Here is a 19,024-nt window from a genome sequence, read left to right on the forward strand (position 1 = left end):
AGTACTGAGGCCTGAAAGCAGAGAGACTTCTAAAAAGAGAAATTTCTCTCATCAGCATAGTTAAATTCATATGTATTGAATCATCAGGTGTGCGCAAGACACAACTTTGGTTTGAGGGAGAAGACAGTATAGATCAGCACCCTGCTGTGATGCTGCAGAGGAAAAGCATGTGTACCAGGCACAGTGCCAGGATTCCAGTTTTGGATGGGCCAGACCAATTGTGGGTGGGCCTTAAATTAAAAACGTTATCAAATCACTCTTTAACCTAATACAAATGACTGACTAATATACCGTTTTTTATATATATATATATATATATTATATGTGCTTACATAATAAAGATTGTAATAGCTTGATGCTCTTTAAATATGTTGTTGCATTGTAAAAAGTTTCGGTGCAAAGGACGGACCTATCCGCGATCGCTCTCCTTGGTTCTGACCAAAAGAAGAGCGCTTTGGAATCTCATACCTGGCTGTGCTATAGCGCATCTCTCCTAACCTAAGGCCTATAGACTGTACAAGTGGTCAGGAATCTAATATTTCCCCAAAACATAGTTTAGTTCTGCTCGTATAACATGAGGCCGAATATTTCACAATTTTGTTTAATTGTTTTAGGTTTTCAACAATACAGATCAACAACTTGTTCATTGACAACATCATCTGTCATGTAAAACAAGACTCAAGTTATTTCCTACCGAGACAAACTGTTACTTTAGTGTGATGATTCATGTTATAAACATGTTTAACAAAAATAAATAAATCGCATTATTCTACTTCGTTTAAGAATGCTTGATTCTGATTGGGGCATTAAGCGTCATCAAATAATAGAACAATACGCCACTTGTATTTTTTTTTCTATCACAGAAATTTCAAACATGAGGTCCATTGTAAAAATAAACCTTGTTTAAAAAAGTTTCTAAAATGTGTCGGAAATCTATCGGAGGGTCAGTCGATACATAGTTTCGCAAGCGAGATACAATGTAGCAACTACGTTATTAAACTAACGTGATCAGATGCAGTCTTGTGTGGTTGCTCTAGAAACTAACATTAGCTACAGTTGAGCTAATGTTATTTGTAGTTCTAAACATTACAGTGTTTTAAAAATGGACGAATTCATTGTCAATTTTAATATATTTGGAGTAGGGAAGACATTTGAGGACTGGTTAAAGAGCGACAAAGACGACGGAATGACAAAAGAAAAAGACAAGGACCAGGGTACCCGTTTCCGAGATCTGACAGATGAGGAGCTGCGTACAATTGAAGACGGGGCCCTTGAATCAAACACGAAAAATCAAAGTTGCTTCACCAAAAATAAAGCATCATTGGCCATAACAAGAGAAAACCATGAGGGAAAAACAACTTGACAACAGTAACAAGCTGTTATAGCAATAGAATTTCACCTGCAGCTCTGTATCGATTATTTTAATCCATATATCTCATATAACGACATAATACAATACAGGCAGAGTAGCCTTCACATACCTTACTGTTATCCTCTGGCGGTCCTACACAATTAAACTCGCTAAAGCAGAAGAAGCGACAGATCCACAGGGCTATATCATCCACTCGCAAGTCAGAGACAGAGGCACTAGCTCCGGCGCTGGTTGCGCTAGCTGCGCTAACCGCGCTAGCACACTGGGGTGGCAGAGACAAAGATGTGCTAGGTGTGGATCTCAGCTCTCCTTCATCTCCTGGTTGCAGCGATGACTCTGAGAGCGTTCGTGCATGTTTAAGGAACCTAAACAACGACTGTTGCAACATTGTCCTTTACTGGAAATGATTTTCACACTTTCAGATCACTTGGAGCTAGCCTAGCATACCGACAAGCTACATCCGATCCCTAACCTCACTGTCTGCTGAAATTGCGCAGAAACATAAAAATAGACATGACCATCTTTTTTTAAATTGTTTTTGAAAACTAAACATTTAGACTATTTTAGCACAAATTATGAGATTCTTTGCCGATTTTTAATAATTCTTCACCAAATTATAATCTATTAAAAGTTTTTTTTTTTTTTTTTTGAAGAAGAAAAGTTTTGGGTGGACCTGTTGAAAAGTGGGTGGTCCTAGGCCCGTCAGGCCCACCCATAACGCCGTGCCTGATGTGTACACGGCTTGGCATGGCACATTGCGACTAAAGCAGGCTAAACCGTGCCTGTGACACACACACACACACACACACACACACACACACACACACACACAGAGAGTTAGAGTTCTTTAGAGAGACTATTTTTTTCTAATACTCAAAACTGTTTTAATCATCCCTACCACCTTGTCCTTTACACCCAGCCCCTCCACCCACATTTTGCCATCTTCTGCCTCTTTTATTCAGTGCCTGATCATTGGCGGTGGTCCTTGTGGTCTGCGGACAGCTATCGAGCTGGCCCTGTTGGGCTGTAAGGTGGTGGTGATTGAGAAGAGGGACACCTTCTCCAGGAACAACGTGCTCCACCTCTGGCCTTTCACCATCCACGACCTCAGGGGCCTCGGAGCCAAGAAGTTCTACGGCAAGTTCTGCGCTGGCTCCATTGACCACATCAGTGAGTATAAATCCGTTAGGGTTGGGTACCGAATCCAGTACTTTTTTGGGTACCGACCGAATTACGTCAGTACTACCGAGGATCGATTCACGTTAAATCAAACCAAATTTCGGTACCTATAAGCGCAAACTTATCTGTCCTCTCTGCACGGTGCTCCACTCTGATACAGAGAGGTGTACGCAGAGGTGTTGACAGCACGAAATGATATCGCCTTGGCAGTTTGTTTAACGTTAAGTCACAGTGAGTCATGGCAATGCAGGTAGTTGCAAGTGGGGTTAGACTTTTAAAAATTCCACGCAGACGCTGCAATATAATATAATTGCGAGCTGAAAGTGGTCGCAGTGCGGTTACACTTCCACTAGTCTATATCCTTGACGTTCCACTTCCGGGGTTGCTCCGTTGCGCCAGAAAATCCGCCGGATTTCCATCATTTAGGCTGGATATCCGTTGCCTTGGGGTTCCTTTGTGTTGGAATTTTAAACTCTGGTTGATTTATGAGGCCTATGGTTAACCTTTTCTCAGATCTTTGCAAGGTAAATCCAGACAGCTAGCTAGACTATCTGTCCAATCTGAGTTTTCTGTTGCATGACTAAAACAACTTTTAAACGTTCCACCAAAAAAAGTTCTTTCCAAGCCTATTTTGCAGTTGCACCGCCGCTTTTCTCCAGTGCTTAGCACCGCCCAAGATGATTGTAATTGGTTTAAAGAAATGCCAATAAACTAGAGCACGTTTTCCTCCCATCCCGAATGCTATGTGGAGTAGCCAGATCCTCTTCCAGTGCGCTTTGGAGGAGGGTCTGGCAAAGCGAGACTACACTTCACTAGACCGACAGGCAGTGTTCACTGTTTCCTTTAGGATTCTTTTTAGCAGTGGGGGCAGGTCTGTCCGAACAGCAAACTAAGATAAACAGTTAGACTACAAACCGACAGCTTTTGTTTTAGCTTGTTTGTCAAAATTCGCTATTTAGAGTAGAGTAGAGCTGTGTTTGTGTTAACATCAGATTGAAATATATCGCTTCCTACATGTGTATGCCTGTAGACAGGTGAGTGGGTATTGATACGTATTTACTTTTATGTTTTATTGTAGCCTACTTACAGTAACGAGCGTATCGGTATCTTTCCCACACCGGTGCATGTCCTGCGTGTTGTAACACATCTCTGCTCTGTGTGTGTGTGTGTGTGTGTGTGTGTGTGTGTGTGTGTGTGTGTGCGCGCGCGCAGCGCGGGCATTGCTGTTCAGAATCCCGTCTATCCTCCAAAATGTAGCGCTTGTATCCAAACTAATTGTGCTTGAAGCTGCAGGCCATCCAATTATGACCTCATCCACATTGTCGAAATCATTTAGATATTGAGCCATTACATTGAAAATCTTTTAGATAACGGGAGCTTATGATTTACCGTAGCCATCCTAACAACACACTACCTGAATGCCTTTTTCGAGTCTCCCGTTTCACTCTCCACAACGCTGTCTTCAGGCAAAAAAATCACGTTGTGAGATCGATAACAGTTAGCTAACTAGGCTGTTTATGTTTCTTGTAATGTTAGCCATAGTTATTTATTTCTTACCTTGATTTTGGTGTCTGCGTTTCAAAGCCAACTCCCGCAGTGACGTTTTTGGTGGAGCTGGTCGTTTAATAGTTGACTCGGAAGAAATTACGTTTTGACAATAAACTACATCAACACTACAGTATGTGGAGTTGAACTGGACTGGCCCAATAACCTCTGAATAGTTCTACTTGTTGTTAAATTGCATTATGTCAGCAGGATCATTTAAAAGGCAACCGCGACTATTGTGCGTCTGCCCTATTTCTGATAGCGTGGCGGAAGAAATTTTGCCATGGCGCACCGCCACAATAAAATCAACATAGAGGAAACACTGCTGTTCTCTATGCCCTTCTGACATTCTGACAGGCTGGAGATTGTAGGCCAAACAGTGTTCCCTATGCCCTTTTGACTGACTGACAGGCTGGAGATTGTAAGGCAACAAGGGAATTCAAAGTGCTTTACATTTATAGCAATTAAAAAGAGATGGAAAATAAAAACAGGCTAAAATAGAATAAGATACAAATTAGGGCTGCAACGATTAGTCAACATAATCGATGATGTTGATTATAAAAATTTGTCTACGCATGACACACTTCTAAAGACGCTTATGCACTGAGAACCTCTGCCTGCTGCTGCCTGCTCTTCTGCTGTTCCAATCAAAATGTGTTTGATAAATGCACGCTCTATAGCGAACAAGGCTCACATTTTAAATTACTTATTTAAAAGGGAACATCTGTTTTTTTTTTATTTCTGTTGAAACCTGGCAACGGATCATGGAGTTTATCTATTTAAATAAATTGTGTCCCACAGTGGTGGTCTTGCTGTTGTCTGGAAAAATGACATTGTCAATTGGTGAACACAGAATCCAGCGCCACTCACACGGGTGGTCATACCTTGGACCTTTATTCGATGTTGCTCGACAACGTGGCGCCTTTTAAAGGTTAGGACAAGGGCTATCAGCAACACTTCTCCATAGATGACCGACACTGTCCGTGGCCTGAGACGGAGATGTCGCAAGATAGAACAACTATGGAAAACCACTGGCCTAAAAGTGCACCGCCTGCATCTCAAATATCTTTGTATTTCTTTTAATACACTGGTGAAGGATGCTCGTACTGCTTACTTTGCTAACTTAATATCTTCTTCGAAAAGAAATCTTAAGATTTTGTTTGACACTGTTAATAACTTAGTATCACCGCCACTCTCCGCATTACCATGTTTCTCCACATATGATTGTAATCAGTTCCGTACCTTCTTTGTTGATAAGGTAACTGCTATTAGATCTAGTGTTCATCTTGTGGCCTGCACACAAAATTCAAGCCATTCTCTGTCCTACGTTTTTGGAATCTTTCCAACCTATCAGCTTACAAGACTTGCTAGACTTGATTAAAAAATGCCCTCTGGATATAATACCATCTTCTCTCTTTTTAAAAGTGTTACCAATTATTGGCCCTGCTGTCTCAGCGGTTGTTGACAGGACATGTCCCGTCCTAATTTAGGCATGCTACTATCCAGCCCATATTAAAGAAAACGAACCTAGATATGCTTTGCCCAACAACTTCAGGCCCATATCCAAGCTTCCATTCTTGTTAAAAAAAATTAGAGAAAGTTGTGGCAAACAAACTGACTGCTGTGTTGGAGAGACACAATATTTATAAGTTTCAATCAGGGCAAATCTACGCAATTTAGGGGTGATGTTTGATAAATCTACACTCGCATTGACTCGCATGTAAAGCAACTAACCTGATCTTGTTTTTTCCATCTAAGAAATATTAGCTGTAATCTGTAGTTTCAACTGCTGAACTTCAGATGCTCATACATGCATGCATCTCTTCCTGCATTGATTACTCCAACTCACTGTTCTCTGCACTTAGTATGTCTACCGTTGATCGCCTTCAATTCATCCAAATCGCTGCCGCAAGGCTACTTACAAGGTCATCTAGACCAGTGGTTCCCAACCTTTTTTCCTTGGAGCCCCCCCCTACTTATGTCTAAGAAAAGCTGAGCCCCTCCTCCAAAACCGAAGTTGAGGTAACTCTCGAGATGGAGCCTTACTTTCTTTTTTGATACAGAGGAGTTATCAGCACTTTTACGTTTCTCCGCCATGTTTCATTAATAAAATAGTGATGCTGTGGCGACAGGAAAAACGAAGATGATAGCAAGGGTCACAGGTTAAGAGGTCCCGGAGGTTTGGCCTACTAAGTAGCCTGCCTACAATTTTAAGCGAGAACAAAAATACATAGTTTTTATACAGACTTTTGTGTAAATCATATATTCTAGTGTATTATCATAATTTGTTTAACATGTGCAAATATTTTTTTTTTTTACCTCAACCAGATAAAAACCCCTGTGATCTTTGCCGCCCCCCTGAGGGGTCCCCGGACCCCAGGTTGGGAACCACTGATCTAGACAGTCTCACATCACCCCTGTACTCAAGACCCTGCACTGGCTACCTGTCAAATATAAGATTCTATTTAAGATTCTCACATTAACATACAGAGCATTGCACGGTCAGTCACCTGCATATGTGGCTGACCTACTGGAACCTTATTTGACTGCGTGCCCTGTAAGGTCCAATATGTCTAATTTGCTAACTGTTCCTCGCACCCAGCTTAGGACCTGTAGCCTTCGAGTCAGTAGCAGCGAGACTTTGGAACTTTCTGCATCCTCTTATGCGATCTGCTGTCTCTGTTGACTCTTTTAAAAAGTTTTTTTTTTTTAAAGTTTTTTTAAACAGCCATTTGGTTGACCTGTTCGCACTTTATTTATTTATTTTATATATTACTTTGTGATTTTTATTCAATTTAATTTTATTTTATTTAGTATCAAATCATAATTAAAGCTGCAAGCAGCGTTGGACGGGCCCTCCCTCCTCTGCGCACGTCTGGGTTACTGGCGGACGCCGATCCTTGCAGCCGACACTGCAAATTGCCACCAATGAAAAGGGAACTCTCTGCTGAGTTCAATGATATCTCACACAATACTCTACGTCATACAGTTCTTTAGCTGGGAAAGAGGGCGTGGCTAAAGCAAAGGGGGCGGGCCAAACCATGACCAATGAAAATGGAACTCTCTGCTGAGTTCAATGATACCTCACACAATAGTGTACATCAAACGCTTCAAAAGTTATGAAAGGGTGGTGGTCTGAGTAAGTGGGCGTGGTTAAAGTATAGGGGACGGCTCAGTATCACATGTCGACCACACATTATAAGTTTCATGTAAATCTGAGGATCTTTCGGCTGATTTCCTGTTGCCAGCGCTATGACCAAAACTCAATATTGGCCTGTAAATGTCCTCAGGCCTGGACTTTTGTTGATCATGGGAAATTTCAAGCAGAATGGACAATGTACACTCTAGTTTCAGCCACTTTCTTGTTCATCACTAAACACTCAAAATGGCTGTCATGCCACGCCCACACCGTTGGATGAAAAGTTTTGCTTTTAATAACTTTTCATCATTGAGGTCTTTAGATGACACAGACTAAATTTGAAGTTCGGATGAAATCTCTCTGAGTAGTTTGTTAAAGTATAGCACCTATAGTTTTGGGACTACTCCTGTTGCCACTAGGGGGCGCTACAACTGAGTAAATATCGGCCTTTATATGTCCTCAGGGTTGGATTCTAATGAATCCTGAAAAGTGTTGAGCCAATTGGACAATGTACACTCAAGTTACACCCACTTCCTGTTTCGATGGCAAAATGCACAAAATGGCCACCCCACCACGGCCATGCCCTATGACAAAAAGTTTTTCTTTTAATAACTTTTCATCTTTAACGTCTTAAGATGGCACAGACCAAAATTGAAGTCGATCGGATGAAATCTCTAGGAGGAGTTTTTTTAAAGTACGACGTGGAATTGGCCAAAATCGCAATCGCAATTTCGAACTTTCAATTCAAAATGGCTGACTTCCTGTTGGGTTTAGGGTATGACTCCAATTAGCTTTTTTGAACGTCTTGACATGCTACATATGTGTACCAAGTTTCGTGAGTCTACATTAAATGTACTGCAGGCGCTCAATTTCTTTAATTTTGTAGGGGGCGCTAGCAAGACATTTTTGTGCGCCTATTCCCAAAACCCTTACAATACGTACATTTTCACCAGGCTTGATGCCACTGCCAATTTTGGTGAGTTTTTGAGTATGTTAAGCCCCTCAAAAAGACGATTAATTTATCGGATAAAGAATAATAATAATTCCTTCAGTTTCAATAGGGCCTTCACCGCTGTCGGCGCTCGGGCCCTAATAATAGTATTAATAATAACAGTAATATTAATAATAATAAACCTGGGCAAAACCAATAAGGTTCTTCCCCTTAACCTTCAAGAAATTCCAAGTATCCATCATCTAGAGCATCTTGACGGGGAACATCACTGCCTGGTATGGAAACAGCAGTGAACAGGACTGCAAGGCTTTGCAAAGAACATACAATAGGCGGTGCTCTACCCTGCCTAAAGGATATTTACATCAGACTCATCATACACATATATATGTATTATTATTACGGTTTTCAATGCATACATGGAAGGAACTGACTGATTGCATTTTACTGAAATTGTAATTTTATGATTTCATGTGACAAATAAATAATAGGAAAATGGAATTTTGTGTATCCACTCCAGGTATCCGCCAGCTCCAGCTGATGCTGATGAAAGTAAGTCTGATTCTGGGAGTGGAAATTCATGTCAACGTGGAGTTTGTCAAACTTGTGGAGCCACCAGAAGAGCAGACTGACGACAGTAAGTGTGTGTGTGTGTGTGTGTGTGTGTGTGTGTGTGTGTGTGTTAAAGGGTCATCAGTGGCAGAGACACACAGGGACTCTTCTGCAAATCTCAGCTATGGAAAGCTGTCTGCTCACCAAATACATATGTAAAAGTGATCAGAAGGTTTCCTATACCTCTTTCACACCAACGACCAGGAATGGACCCTGATTATATGATTAGTGTTCAACCCTTATTTTGGGGTCCCTGGTCATGACAATTCAGAAATGACCCCAGTCACAACCCAACAATTACCTTAAAAGATAGAACTGGGCGGGGCTTTACACATCCTATTCAGTGAACAGCTAACTTGTCACATACTCCAGTCTAGCTGTACCACAAAAACTAATGTAGCTACTTGAATCTATCATTGTACAGTAGAGAGAGAAATAAAGCTTATTTTATGATTGTTTCACGGTGATTACGTTCTAGAGCATAAATAAATAACCATGAAACACTAACCTGATTTTGTGCAGACTGATATCGCCTCCTCTGCATATTTATTGGAACAGCTGGACAAGGAAATAGGTTACTTTTGTATAGATTATTTTTACTATTTTAAGACGAGGGGAGAAAATTTGGGTTTTGCTGTCGGCTTCACGACTCATTTTAAAGGGGAACTATTATATAGCATTTTCAGGTTCATACTTTAATGTTCAAAAAACACTATCTTTCTCATGCTGCCCATGGCTGCTGCACCTGTATTCACCCTCTGAAAGCAACACTCGCGAAAAAAAACCAGTCTGCTCTGATTGGCCAGCATGTTTTTTGCAACTCTGAGTCTCCTGGAATCTTCGCTCAGCTGGAGCTACTGCATATAGCAGGACTTTGTACCGTTAAAAATCACCAATAAAGGCTTCTAAACCAAATACTACACAACTGGACATGTCCCAACAGTAATGTGACCCAAAATTGGGGAGAAATGTCCAACATTGGCAGCCAAGATTACAGCTATCTGGCGTTAGCATGCAGCTACTTAATATTTAGCAGTAGGCTAAAGTTAGATTGTAATGAAACGAAACAGCACTTTCTACAGTAAAAAATCGCAGATAAAGGCTTCTTAACCAAATACTACCCAATCTGACATGTTTCAGCAGTAATGTGACCCAAAATTGGGGAGAATTTAACAACATTGGCAGCCAAGATGACATATTTTACGGCCGTTAGCATGTAGCTACTAGGTAATGAATGCAAGGAAAGTTACTTTATGAACTTGACTTTAAGATTTGTATTTGTTTATTATTTATTTACTGTAAACAAAAGAAAAATGTGTGAATCTGTCATTATTGCACAATTCCTCCAAGTACCTAACTAAAAAACTAAAAATCCTTATCCTTACCAGAGTCAATATAGTGTGCAGTAACTTCTAAATAATTTTGATTACTCACTGGGAACCCCGAAGCTCAACACCAGGCCAATACCAAATGTCAAATAAACGTATAGTTAACCCTTGTGTTGTCCTTCGGGTCCCGGTGACCCAAAGGACGACACAAGGGTTAAGACCCGAGTCTTCTATGATGCTGACAGGTCTGCAGTTAGTTGCCACCCATTTCGCAAGAGCTGGTTTCATCAACAGGTCAGCGAGTAGCACTCTCCAAAATTGTGCTTTGCCTGAGCCCACTAGCATCAACCTGAGTCACGTTAACTGTACTATGCTTAGCTCATAGGTGGTATCTCAAGCTTGACGTGCTTCGTGATATTTTAATTCGGCTTTACACAATGTGCATGTGGCATTCGACTTGTCTACTGAGCCGTCCAGGAGTTTTGGAAAATAAAAAGCACCATTCAGAATTGTGTTGCTGCTGTCTTTCTCCATCATGCCTGCAGCCTGCAGCAGCAGGAAGTGTAAGTATGGCAGCTTGATGATAAATAAAGGTGCAGCAAAGGGTCAAAATAGTAGCCTGTTAGGCACGACGCGAAGCCGAGTGAAGTGTAAAATAAATTAATAAATGGCGGCATGCGATTAAAAAAAATATACGCGTTATGCTCGGCCCTTAATTGCATCGCGATTAACACGTTAATGCTGACAGCCCTAAATTAAACATTTACTTATTTTCATACGTTTACGTTCTAACACTGGGTTTTTATAGTCAGTTTTCCACCCAAGCACTATTTTACGAGCAAAATATTTATATATTTAGCAGCCTACATCTATTTTTTTCATAGAGGCAGTCTTCGCTCTCTGCTGTCACATCTCTGCCTCTCTCACCCAAGTGAGGGAGTGGTGTAGCAAATCTCACAGCTGACATTTACATTGATGTAAAAATGCAAATAAATCAGTGACTGCACGGGCAATTAAGTGATCAATCCCAAAGTTGTGGTGTTGAAATAAAATCCCGCCCTTTTTGTCGGAGACCAATCAACACCGAGTAAAAATGCGGTTGATTTTGTGATGAGACTGAATACAACACTGCCGAGGTCTTTCAACACAGCTCTGCTGACTGGAAGTGCACGCAATCTGAATTGAGACGGTAAACAAAGTGAGAGGAGGGCTAAGTAGTTTTAGTAGTGAGTAGTTGTAAAAAATTCTCGCACTATCATAAAAAATTCTGTCGCAGTCTGGAGCCCAGCACTGCATGGTTCGGCTTGATTCCACTCAACTCACATTTGGTACCAGCCAGGTATAGATTTCATTTTCCACTGCTGATAGTACCTCCTCAGTGTAGGTGGGATTCTCAACTGATTGCCATAGCCTGCCGTGACATCATCTTCTACACAACAATCATTGGATCCTTTCAAAGGCAACGATGACTGCACTTTGTCAATTGTACAGCATAGTGTACAGTGTCGTTTTGCGGGCTACCACTTATAAAAAAAAAAAAAAAACTGGGGCGAGTGAATTGGGGTGAGATAGACCAGGGTCAGAGGACTGAGTTGAGTTGAAATTTAAGTGGACCCAGCTGGTTTGTTGTGTTCTTCCTCAGGTCCTGGGTGGCGAGCAGAAGTCCGGCCCTCCAGCCATCCTGTCTCAAACTTTGATTGTGATGTGGTGATTGGAGCCGACGGACGCAAAAACACATTAGACGGTGAGAAAGAAGGAAAACCACAAACAGGAGTGGTACTGTGGGGTAAACTATAGTGGTTGATATGGTTCAAAATAAGTCCTCAGAGGGGTGGACTCTAGCTCACCCAGTAAGAGCGTGCGCCCCATGTAGGCTGAGTCCTTTACAACGGCGCGGGTTTGATTCCGACCTGCTGCCCTTTGCTGCGTGTCATCCGCCATCTCTCTCCCCCCTTTCCTGTCTATCCACTGTCACTATATAAAGGGAAAAGCCCCAAAAAATAATCTTGAAAAAAAAAAAAAAAGTCCTCAGAAAAGATTTGTTCTTGACCTACATTTGCAGGACTGCAGTCAAAGCACTATTTATTTTTTACTGGAAAAGAGGTGAGGTATTGCAAAGCGGATTTTAGTAACTTGGTAAAGGATTTCCTGTTGACATAGTTTTAACTGGAACCTTAATAGTTTGTATGGAGTCAACGGTGTGTACGAGTGAGTGTGCTGGTTTATGAACTGCAAAGGAGTTGAGCTCTGTCAGGGAGTCATTTATGTTATGTGTGATTCGTGTTCATCTGTGTAACTGTTTGTGTGTTGTGCTTATGTTTGCTGACACAAAATAACTGATTACAGAAAGCAAACAATCCTTGTAAATGGTTTGCTTCATAAGCATTTGTATCTCCATGACAGCTGGAAAACTACCTTTTGTGTAGACCTACTGTAGCTAGAAGGGTCAGCTACTCTTTAAATAGTTATTTTTGTTCTTTCTATGAATCCAATTTTGACTGTGAACCTCTACTGTATTTAGATATAAACCAGCCTTTATTGAAATATGTTTTACCAAAGGTTTCCCTCTGCGTAGTTCAATGCTAAGGTTTTTTTTCCCTTCTTGGCAGGTTTTGGTCGCAAAGAGTTTCGAGGGAAGTTGGCCATCGCCATCACAGCTAACTTTGTCAACAGGAACACCACAGCAGAGGCCAAAGTAGAGGAGATCAGTGGCGTGGCCTCCATCTTTAACCAGAAGTTCTTTCTGGAACTTAAGGAAGAGACAGGTCAATTAGGAAAAATTGTGGCACCAGAAACCCATACTACAAAGCCTAATTTTCTCTGTTTGAGTTGTATACCATTCAGGGCTGTCTGTCTGCTTTTCACACTCTAATTGATTTTTCTTGAAGCATTTTAAGTACCCTTTGTTAAGTAAAACTGCTCATGTTTTCAGGAATTGACTTGGAGAACATAGTTTACTACAAAGACAACACCCACTACTTTGTCATGACGGCAAAGAAGCAGAGTCTGCTGGACAAAGGGGTCATCATGAATGTGAGTTTACACATGCATGTGTAAAAAAAGCAAACAAAAAGCTTTATAGAATTTATTTTATATGTGCAGTTGTCTCCCCAACACATGTAGACAGACCTTAATTGTAGCTTAACTTAAATGTCAATGTGTTGGCCTGCCTGTTTTCATGGTGTGTACCAGCAGTTATGTCATTTAACCTATAAAGGGCCTGACACCCCAAGGAGAGGGCAAAGAACTAGTGGTGATGAAAATTTTATTGAATTGAAGCCCGACTGTGGCATTGCCTCACGTCTCTTCAAGTCGCCTGTGTCCTGGCCAGTGCGGAATGGGCCAGAATTGGCACTTCTGATTTTTGTCCACATGAGTACCGTTACTTCTTACTGAGTACCGCCACCTCCTGCGGTGAGTAGGTACGCACCCCTAACCACCTGCATAACTGCGTCTCTCAGCTATAGATAGGAGCTTAAAGGTCTTATGACATGCTGCTTTTTGGATGCTTTTATATAGGCCTTTGGTGGTCCCCTAATACTGTACCTGAAGTCTCTTTACCGAAATTCAGCCTTGGTGCAGAATTATAGCCACTAGAGCCAGTCCCACAATGTGCTTTACTTAGGATGTGCCATTTCTGTGTCTGTAACTTTAAATGCTATTGAGGAGGAGAGGGGGGGCAAGGTTGAGGGTGGAGGTGTGGCCTTGACCAACTGCCATGCTTCGCTTGTTTTCAAGCAATGATGTCGCTCTCTTTCTCATGGGTGGGCCAAATTCTTCCTCATGATGTCATAAGGAGGAGATTCCAGATTGGCCCATCTGAGCTTTCATTTTTCCAAAGGCAGAGCAGGATACCCAGAGCTTGGTTTACATCTATTGCCATTTCTAGCCACTAGGGGACCATAGGCAGGCTAGGGGAACTCCCATTAATGTTAAAAAACCTCATAAAGTGAAATTTTCATGCCATGGGACCATTAAAAATGTCCTTGTTAACATAGATTATTGTATTGGATAAACATATTATTGAAACCCTGATCGCTTTACTAGACTACTATGCAGCCACCCGACGCAGGAGGACACAAGTGTGCAGCACACGGCCGGAGCATAATCCGGTTTCCCCGGCAGTCACCAAGTCCTGCACACCAGACCAGCAAGCTGGCGGATGCAGCCGAGGCAACGTTTGCGATTGTGGCAGAAAAACATTATGACAAGAGGATTGTAAAAGAAGTTGAGATTGCGCACAGCAGACTTTTGCTCTGGACGGGCCCTCGCACTCTGCGCACATCAGGGATGCCAGCGAGTTTCTGGTCAATGTGGCGGTATATTTCGGTGACTGTCGGACTTAAATCCCTCAATGGAGTGTATGGCGTTGGAAATTACATATTTCAAATTGTGTGCACTACTTCCTGTGTCCGCTATGTGGCGCTACAGAGAACACACACTATTTATACGTCATGTTGCTGTATATCATGTTTAAATCACATTATGTAAATTTCAGGTAAATTGAATGATTTTAGTCAGGGCTTATTTCCTGTTGCCAGTAGGTGGCGCTATGACTATAACTCATCATTGACTTGTACATGCTCTCATGTCTGTTCTCTAACTAAGCATAAAAAAATTGGGGCAGATTGGCCAATGTACACTGGAGTTACAAACAACTACTTGTTTCATGATGTAACCTTGAAGTTTGCTGTGCCGCCACGAAGACGCCCTTTGACAAAAAAATCACAATCTTCAAATTGAAGCATCAAGGATAAAAAAAAAAAAAAAAGAAACTTGATAAAGGATGTCACGCTGAATATAAAGTACTCTAGCTAGCTTTATTATTAGCTATTTTCAAGCTGCTCATCTCATCATTATGCTTATAAATCTACCTCTAATTTCAAAAACTTTTTTATTTAGGAAGTTGTGTAGATTATGAATGAAGTGTCATTGAATAAATTCACTCTTGTAAACTCTATGTATGTTAAGGAAAAAAAATCCCCTCTTAAAGGTGCTGTAGGTAGGATTGCGAAGATCCAGGACTTAGCCAACATTTTTTAACATCGACAACTTCTCAGTCCCTCCCCCCTTTCTGCTAAAGCCCAAAACGGTCTCCTAAGCCCCTCACCCCACAAGGGAGAATGAATGCGTGTGCATGAGCAGTGATTTACACATAGTTAGACACCCCCCCTGGCCCTGATTGGTGCATCTGAACAGGCAGCTGTTGATTTTTGCAAATCACACTACAGGTTGTAGGTGGTGCCAGAGGAGCTGGATTTTTTTAATTTTTTTTTAATTGCCATGTAGTTCTACTCGAGCATAGGGTCAGTTTCAGCAAATATGACAGAAAATTAGTTGTATAAGTCTTACCTACTGCACCTTTAAATAGTCAGGTTAAATCATTAAAACAAAACCAAAGGAGAAGGACAAACAATAGGGATTTAGTGATTAGTCGTTAGGTCCACACAAATGTACGTCTGTCTCGTTGCTCATTGGTTGACTGAATGTGCTGCTGCTCTCCCCCACTAAATGAACACACTCAGTCCAGAGAGCCACATGAGAGCACATTCTTAGAATTATTAGCGACTTTGACTAAAATTCTAATAATTATTTTGACTAGCTATTGAATAATATTTTTCCTTGTAGTTTGTGTTGACTAAAGTAAGACTGAAACAAATACTTGTAGACAGGAATGTGTGTGTTTGCCAGGGCGGTGAGAAGCTAGCTTTGGCAGTGAGTGATGGACCTCCATAGGGGATGATAATGAAATTGGGCTTTAATTAGATGGTTGCTCTCTCTCACATTTCTTCTATGTCCCCCTCACACTCCCACACAAAAAGACATGAGTCAGAGGGTCGATATCCTCTACAGAGATTAGACAATACAAATGAGGATATTATTATGGCATCAGGATGCAGTGTGTCAGTAACGCTCCCACCCAGAACACACACACACACACACACACACACACACACACACACACACACACACACACACAGAATAACTCAAACATGCTCGCTCTCTCACACACACACACACACACACACACACACACACACAATATCTCAAACATGCTCGCTCTCTCACACACACACACACACACACACACACACACACCTCGCTGTGCCCTCAGTGGATCTCTGTCTCATCTTACATTGCCCATTAGTGAAGAATCATATCTCACTCTGTCAGCTATATGGCAGCATGCACATATGTGGCCAAAGTCCTCATCACTGATAATAGCTCACTTATTCAACAAACTGGCTAACTTGGTTTTAACTTGTCATTATCTTTTAGTAAACACACCAGTCTAAATTTCTTTTTTTATTTCTTGAGAAATAACGTCATTTTTATTTTGATAAAATATCTCACTTTGGTCAGTCAAAACAACATGACATAGTTATTTCCTGAGTGACTCAAAGGGAGATGGTAGTGCTGCTCCATTATGGAAAAAATCTAAATCACTAATTATCTTGAAATCACGATTGTTTAACACGATAGTCATTGAGGTTGTCTTCTCTTTCTGTTTCTTTTTTTGTGATTAACAATTTTTTTTAAATTTTAACACAACATCTGCCCAGGTATCATTAAGTAAGTTAGTTAGTTATGTTTTATTTCTGTGTCATGCCAAACATTTTGGCCCATCCCACATGGGATTACAAGACACCACAAATTTACTTATTTAACAAACATCTTCCTGTCGCATATACAAATCATTCGGAGAAATACATGAATACAAATATATACATATACACACATATACTACATAAACTACTTAGGACCCAACGTATTATGTGTTTATCTGTTCAGTTTAGGATTGACCCATCTCCCAGAACAAATAATCTTGGGCTGCAATCCGAAATAGGTGATCATGTATCCCTGTCCAAAAGTCCTGGACTTCATCACAGGACCATAGGACATGAAGTAATTGTCCATCGTCTGACCTTACATTTCTGACAATTTGATGTGACTAAACAATCTTGGGGGAGTCCAATAGAAGCTATGCATAATCTTGAACTGAATGAGGTGCACCCTCACATCACGTGACATAGTTGTAATATACCTACAAATTGTTTTTCTTTATTAACGTTAGTTGGTCATACGTGACTTTGTGCTTATGTTTCAGGTGGTTAAACAGATTAGTTTTAATATACCTACAAATTGTGTTTTTTCTTTATTAACGTTAGTTGGTCATACGTGACTTTGTGCTTATGTTTCAGGTGGTTAAAAAGATTTGTGGTTTTACTAAGTGGTTCAGACACCACAGTGTAGCAAATCAGATGATGTCAGATTCATCAAATCACAGAATTTGCTCTCCCCTTTGTGCTCACCAAGCGCTGCTTCTATCACTCCACCATCTTTACTCACTCTGATTTTTAAATGCCACCAGATACCACAAACAGGAACTCGCTGGCTGAGTAGGTGTATCCTTTGATAGGGGCGAAAGTCCGCGTGTCATTCAAAACAAAAGACATAACTCGCAAAATGTGCAACACAGTTGTTTTTCTCGATTACATTGTTTTTGTGGTTGTTTGGAGCCAAAATCGAAATCAGGTGGGGCAACATGTTTAGACTGATCAATCACTACTGTAGAGTTTACACTCTGGCCTTCAATGAGCAACAGCCACTTCTGCTGTTTTTCTTCCCTTTTAAGTGGAAACAGCTGCTTGCTTCTGCTGGAAGCAAGGTTGATAAGAAAATGTCAATATTCTCTTCCTTAAACCTTTCTCCCCTCGTCTCAATACAGGACTACATGGAAACGGAACGACTGCTAAGTGCTGACAACGTCAACCAGGAAGCATTGCTCTCATACGCTCGTGAAGCAGCTGACTTCGGCACAAACTACCAGCTGCCATCCCTGGACTACGCCATCAACCACTACGGGCAGCCTGATGTTACCATGTTTGACTTCACTAGCATGTACGCCTCAGAGAATGCTGCCTTAATCAGGGAAAAACACGGACATCAGTTACTGGTCGCACTGGTCGGAGATAGTCTGCTTGAGGTACAAGGTGGCAGTGACAGCAGAGTTGTTTGATACTCTAGCCCACCCTGACTGAGGCTCAGCTTGTGTGTGTACACACTGACGTCATGTTCTCCCTTTACAGCCTTTCTGGCCCATGGGTACAGGTTGTGCTCGGGGTTTTCTGGCAGCCTTTGACAGTGCTTGGATGGTGAGGGGCTGGGCACAGGGCAGGAGTCCTCTGGAGATACTGGCTGAAAGGTATGTGGGTTCATGTTTCACTTCCTGTAATTTTAGATGGGCAAGATAGATTTTCTCTGGATTTCATACAGCTGAAAACAAGCATCAGACCAGACAGTCAAGGGCAGTTAGTCAGTTTGTCTGTACAACACTTTGGTCCAAAGCAAGATAACTTGGCCAGACTCTAGTGGGTGTGTTGCCCAGAGGATGAGAGAGGTTTTTGGTTACTCAGTGCTCATTTATTATTGTTCCACTTTCAGGTCAAAATTACAACTTGTGTATAATTTTTCAAATTATATAAAGTTTTCAAATACAAATATCAAATGGGAAGAGTACCTTTTGCTGAGCAGAATTATGCTCCACAGTGTATGAACCATATACATGGTTTCTTGCTCATCCATGCCCTCTAATTGTTGACTTTGTACACAAGAAATGAGATACAATGACCAGTTTACTGTGAAATTTTCTGTGCAAGTTTATGCCCCTCAGAGGATGAATGCTCATGTCTTTAGTGACCCTATGGCCTTTCGTCTCACTCCACTGTCAGTCCAAACTTTGCACTTGTATACAAGAAATATGAAAATGTTAAAGGCAAATTGGCTTACCATTAACTGACTATAATCATGCTCCCCAGAAGATGGGTCATATCTATTTTAAAAACTTTGAGCTAGCTAGTCCTAGCACTGCCCTTCAGCTAAAAGTTTCTTGCAGAATA

General features: G+C 41.3%; 1 protein-coding gene across 1 annotated transcript in view; it reads left to right on the forward strand.

The window, feature by feature from the left end:
• Positions 1–19,024, forward strand: part of LOC144522549 (F-actin-monooxygenase mical2b-like) — a 93,617-nt gene that overhangs the window by 14,411 nt on the left and 60,182 nt on the right. The window contains 7 exon segments of the mRNA XM_078257719.1: positions 2,335–2,542; positions 8,705–8,821; positions 11,767–11,868; positions 12,734–12,889; positions 13,057–13,157; positions 17,854–18,111; positions 18,215–18,330. Coding sequence (XP_078113845.1) covers positions 2,335–2,542; positions 8,705–8,821; positions 11,767–11,868; positions 12,734–12,889; positions 13,057–13,157; positions 17,854–18,111; positions 18,215–18,330 — 1,058 coding nt within the window.

The sequence above is a fragment of the Sander vitreus genome, chromosome 8 (assembly GCF_031162955.1).
Source record: "Sander vitreus isolate 19-12246 chromosome 8, sanVit1, whole genome shotgun sequence".
NCBI lineage: Eukaryota > Metazoa > Chordata > Actinopteri > Perciformes > Percidae > Sander > Sander vitreus.